We start from the raw sequence: 5,833 nt of genomic DNA on the forward strand, positions 1-5,833 counted from the left end.
CCCCGAGTACTTTATATAGTAGGCTGTCCCAGTCATTGTTTCACTCACGGTGTTGGTGTTGCGATATTGTGCCCAACTGCTTTCTGGGTAACACAGACCACCTGACACGCTGCCCGGCTTTAAATGTATAGGGGCTGGTACCTTGGTAACCCTAGTCGAAGCACCCCGGATGAATATCTAAAGCCACTTTGTGGACATAATGAATGTCAACAAAACAGTCCGACTCCGGTCGGCGAGGAGAGCCTTCCGCGACTGGACCATCGTCCGCGTGGCCGGACGATGGTCACCCTTCTCCGTTCGCGCACAGCATGTTCAGGATAAGGTGGTGCTACATGAGCTGCAGACGATCTGATTCTAGACAGTCGGTAGGTAGATAGGTCAGTCAAACTTTATTAACAAACCAGCGTTCTGACAACCATCCCAGCATGCACCGCGCGCTTCTTCTTCTACAGGCGAAAATGAAGTCGGCGTCTGCTTACCGTAGTTGCTAGACCTGTTGTGGCTCAATATTGGTCCATATATAAAGCGCACCAGATTATAAGGCGCACTGTCGGTTTTTGATGAAATTCAAGGTTTTTAGGTGCACCTTATAGTGCGGAAAATACGGTACTCATACTTTTTCATCAATTTTAAGAAGCTATTCACGTAAAACATGCTCTTACATCTTGCTGAAAAGTTACTTATAAGTTAGCTTAGTCTTATTTGAAGTGTACATAGACACTTGCTCTTGAAACTGAACCAAAAATACTTGGTCAGATTTTATCTTTCTTCAGTTGTAATATAATCTTCCTTGTAAATCTGTGGCAGAAATAAAGCGAGTTGTGACTTCAAAACGCGTGCACTGTGCACTATACAACTTTGTAAATCCTTCCCTGAGTATTTGAGTTAACTTGCTCAGCTGCTGTCACCTTTTTGTCACAGCACATGTGGAATCCAGCACCTGGAGCGAGCGGGTCAGAACCTCTCCCTCTTCAATTCCTTCTACTTCTGCATCGTCACCTTCTCCACCGTCGGCTTTGGAGATGTGACTCCACGCATCTGGCCTTCTCAGCTGCTGGTTGTCATCATGATTTGCGTGGCTCTTGTGGTGCTTCCTCTCCAGGTAAGTTGAACTTTTTATGCTTGATGTGGTTTTTTTTGTTTGTTGTTTTATTGAAATCTACATTTTGTTTTGCCAGTTTGAGGAGCTGATCTACCTGTGGATGGAGAGACAGAAGTCTGGAGGGAACTACAGCCGCCACAGAGCTCAGACAGAGAAGCATGTAGTTTTATGTGTCAGCTCTCTCAAAATAGACCTGCTCATGGACTTTCTCAATGAATTCTACGCACACCCCAGACTGCAGGTGCCTACTAGCATCCACTAACTTACCAAATGCGCTGCCATGCAGGCAATCTCACGATTCTTTGAAAATCTTTAAGGACTACTATGTGGTGATCCTGTGCCCGAGTGAAATGGACCTGCAGGTGCGAAGGGTGCTGCAGATTCCCCTGTGGTCTCAGAGGGTCATCTACCTGCAAGGGTCAGTCCTCAAAGACCAGGATCTGCTCCGTGCAAAGTAAGTGGTGCCTTCTGAAAAGTGTGGACGGATTCTAACAGCTGCAACGTAATAACACTCCGTCATGAAAACACAGAACAGACACAGGTGGAATCTGGAGTTCATGTTTCACAAAAGATATGTAATGTAGGTGGGCGAACATTTTAGTTGGCCAATAAATTCCAACCAATTTTTGTACCACGTCTATGTTGCTGATTTTTCAAATTTGGGTAACCTTCCAGTTATATCTGAACATTTTCTGAATTTTGGATTCCCTGCCCTTTTTGATGAAATGTGAGATAAAAATGATCTGAATGGATGTCTGCTGTAAAAGAAAAAAATGAATGGGTTCGCTGTGCAGCTGCGAGTTCACCCACTAATCAGCCGTGACTGATTAGTTTTTTCAAGAACAATCTAAAACACGACTTAATCGGTTAATAAATAGCTTTTTTCTCATTTCACATCGTTTCTGAACTGTTCGTGCTTTTCTAGAGCAGTGGTGCAACACGCAGATCGAGGAAGGTTTTGAGTCGATCTCGGCTTTAGGTGACAAACTGAACGCAGCCAGGAGGCTGAGAGCAGCACGTCCTCCTCTGACTCCTTATCAAAACGTTCATAACTTTATTAAAGAACAACAACAACAAAAACAACAAAACGTGTTCAAATTAATGATCCAACAGCAATAATAAACTCAGTAATTATTGTTTCAACAAGGTGTTGCGCAATTCTGTGCGTTTCGGTTCCATTACCAAAGTAACAAGCAGAGCAGGAACTAATCAACCATCGCTGTGTTCAGGGAGGCTTATTAATGATCGCAAAATAAAATAAATCAAGCCTGCAAACCTGATATCGTAACGAACTGAATGTTAAGTTTTTAACGTAATCTCTGGTCGGCTTGTGGAGCGCAGGAGGTTGCCATGGCAACGGGTGCTTAAATGACAGAGAGTAAAAATGTGCTAGTGGTTTAGAGTTGATCACCTGTTCGGGTTGTTTTATCTTTGTCTTGGCGCATCACAGCCGCTGTAGTTTCTGAACGTTCAATAAACGACAAACTTGGACTAATTACCTCGTTCTGTGTGAGTATAAGTCATTTACAACAAACATCAAACACGGTAAATATGTTTCATTAAGTATTTAACAAACAAATGGCTTCTACCGCGATAATTGTGTAAAATTAAATTGTCTAATATAAAAAATTGTTTGGTGCTGTCGGGTTCAGAGTTTGAGAGGCTTTTCCTCTATCAAAAAATTTTGTTTTTTGCCTCTTATTTAGTGGAAATATTGATGTTGATGAGATTTTCTCCAAAATAATAAAATTTTTCAACCTTTATAGCTTCACTGTAGAAAATGAGAAACTAACATTCACAAATGACATTTAAATAAAATCCAGTCCAACATCTGGTTTGAGGTGATTCCTCTGGAACATGTTGGAGGAAAAATATCCCAACTTCAGAAGATGAGCTTTAACCTAACAGAGCTCTGTGGTTCCTCCTGTCAGTATGAGAGTCAGGGTGAGGAGGCGCCATGTTAGGAAGAGAAGTGGAAGCTGCAGGATCTTCAGAACAGGCCATGATGCTAGGCTACTGATTATCCCTCTGTCTGGACACAGGATCAATAGAACCAGTTTAAAAGCTAAAATGAATGGTTATATGCCAGACATGAAAAACTGGGATGCACTCCATGCCATGATGTTCARGATTTAGGTCTCATGGCATCTCAAGGTATCAACATTGCAGCCAGTGGGCTGAGGGAAATACAGCTCCATTCTGTAGCAATTCAAGAGCTACCCAGCTTTTAAATATATTAGAGATGTGCCGATCAGGTTTTTTCCTACCGATTCCGATCACCCATACCGATCACGGTATCAGTGATCGGTATCACCGATACCGATCACTGATACCGATCACATAATTATTATTTTTTTAATCATAAGCACTACCGGTTACATTATATGGAAAAAGGAACCATAAATTCACCTTTAATTTTCCAAGAAAAAAACAGGCATTGTGCAAATTGTACTGCTATCGGTAATACTATTTTTAACAGACTGAAAACATACGAAGGCTCTGAAGAGGCTAAATTATGCAAAGAGTTAAAATAAAACCTCTCAACATTACCAAAAAAATCCAAGTATAAAACTTAACATTCATTCAAAGGCAAAAACAGGATCCATTACAATAAACAATCCAGAGTTACTGAATGAAAACCTCCTGATAGCATGGTGGCTAGCTGATTACTGCTAGTTCTGAGTGGCTGTTTCTGACTGAGCGGAGTAATTATGCAGACCAGGGAGGAGATCGATTATTTTTTTAGAGATTATCTGTCTCATGTTAGGACAGCGAAAGTTTTAATACGTATTTAAAATGTATTTTTTTAGGTTAGATGCTGCAGCTTTAAGCAGAGGTTCGGTGTGAGAGTCACTACCAGGTGGAGCMGAAGYGRAGCTCCGTCTGTGAAATATTACTACCTGTAGCGCGTAGCAGTGGTTCAACAGCGAGAGCAGAACCAGCGTCTTACATTGCAGCTCGATGATTTAAATAATTTTGCGGGTTATTTGTTTAGCTTTCTGACCGTCATGCTAATCCGRGTGAGTGTTTGTAGCTGTGGCTGCTTTACCTGCTATCTGATCCTCCATATGTCTTTTTTACTGCTGTGATGTAGCCAAACTCCATCAAGTATGGCATTGTTTTTATGCCATATTAGATTCGTCGTGTTGATGCATTTTGATGTGCTTCACCCCACGTGCTTCAATTTTCCGTCGCACTCAGTGCGTTATAGTTCCTCATCGCTTAGGATTTGTTGCTTCGCGTTTGCGCAGAGTGAAGGAAAGAGGAGATCAGCTGCACAGGCAGGCTGCAAAATGAGATGCAGGTGATCGGTTTGTGTGATCGGCAACAAGAGACCATAATCGGCGATCACCGATCATACACTTTTTCATGGAAATCGGCCGATTATGATCGGTGGCCGATTTTTTAGAGGTGTGCCGGGTACTTTTTGTCATAGTACCCCCAAGAATTTAAAACTGCTTTCACCTCTGGCCTTCTCCACACTTCGCCTCAGGTGTAGCATCTAATGTGTCTTAGTTTCTCACGCACCATGTCGGACAGGGGCAAAGGGGAGGAAAGAGAGGTCAAAGTTCATCTATTACTAAGGATGTTGGTCTGCTGCAGTGGTTGAGTTCAAACTAATTGAAAAGCTTGTTTTATTGCAAAGGTTTCAGATGAATTGCGTTTCAAATATCCAAAAAGACGGCTAAAGCAGATAAAAACCATTGTTTCATTACAGTAGAAATCATTTTAGATATCGCTTAGCTTAGTCTATCTTTCCATTTTTCAGATAAAAGCTTGTCAGAGCTATATGGCTTAATACAATGACAACTCTGTTATTGTTCTTTAAAGCTTTATGACTTGACTGGTAAAATGACTCCTTCTCAAAAGGGTTAACGTTATTTTGTCGTATTTTTATCCTGGATGTTTAATAAATGACACTTGGAGAGAAGAATGAATAAAGAGGAATAAAAGCTTGTCTAGCCAAATTTCTTTCTGCAGCATCAGACTTCATCTGTAGCTAAGTGGAATCCAGTTCAAGTAAACACAAGATTGTAAACCACCTCCGGATTTTCTTTGCAGAGCTTCAGCCGGCCATAAATGACCTGATTTTGCAGATCATTACACTCAATTTAGGTCTTTTCTGCGGTAATGGTAGCTACAGACTTATGTGGTGTAATGTGGCTCTGTAACATTAAGCCACATAATCTTGACCGTTTGTCAATATTAATCATAGCAGAGTTATTTACAGCACTGCACCAGGTACGGCATTCAAAACAACTGCTGTGACGGGAGCCTGTTGCATAACTCCACTGTATACATTTGTCAGGGTTTTACCAGAGCAATTAGAAGCAAAGGACTTGGGTGTGTGTCGTGCTTACATCCTTCATCTGGCAGTGTTTCAAATCCTCCCACACTTGTTTTGCATTCTGCACTCCTCTGGCTGTGTTAATCGTATGCAGAAACAGTTTTACAGCCGAACTGAACATTCAATACACGGCACCTGTCAGCTCGTTTGTGCGTCTGCTTATGTACACAGTCGATGCAAAATGGAATATTGAATCAGTAAAATTTCATGTGAATATTGTGCGGCAGAAGTTTTATTATTTTTTTGCCGACTGACTTATTTCTATAAAGACCTCTTCGTGTCTTTTATCAAAATGCTGCAGAATGGACGACGCAGAGGCTTGTTTCATTCTGAGCAGTCGCAATGAGGTTGATCGCATGGCCGCGGTAAGATAAATTGTATAT

The 5,833-nt window shown here is 41.5% G+C and overlaps 1 protein-coding gene across 2 annotated transcripts in view; it reads left to right on the top strand.

Annotated features, from left to right (window-relative positions):
- Positions 1 to 5,833, top strand: part of kcnt1a (potassium sodium-activated channel subfamily T member 1a) — a 37,923-nt gene that overhangs the window by 18,565 nt on the left and 13,525 nt on the right. For both annotated transcript variants that reach the window (XM_008423690.2, XM_008423691.2), the window contains 4 exons: positions 922 to 1,102; positions 1,179 to 1,343; positions 1,420 to 1,556; positions 5,752 to 5,815. In XM_008423690.2, the coding sequence (XP_008421912.1) occupies positions 922 to 1,102; positions 1,179 to 1,343; positions 1,420 to 1,556; positions 5,752 to 5,815 (547 nt within the window). The remainder of the gene's footprint in view (positions 1 to 921; positions 1,103 to 1,178; positions 1,344 to 1,419; positions 1,557 to 5,751; positions 5,816 to 5,833) is intronic.

The sequence above is a fragment of the Poecilia reticulata genome, linkage group LG12 (assembly GCF_000633615.1).
Source record: "Poecilia reticulata strain Guanapo linkage group LG12, Guppy_female_1.0+MT, whole genome shotgun sequence".
NCBI classification, from domain to species: Eukaryota; Metazoa; Chordata; class Actinopteri; order Cyprinodontiformes; family Poeciliidae; genus Poecilia; species Poecilia reticulata.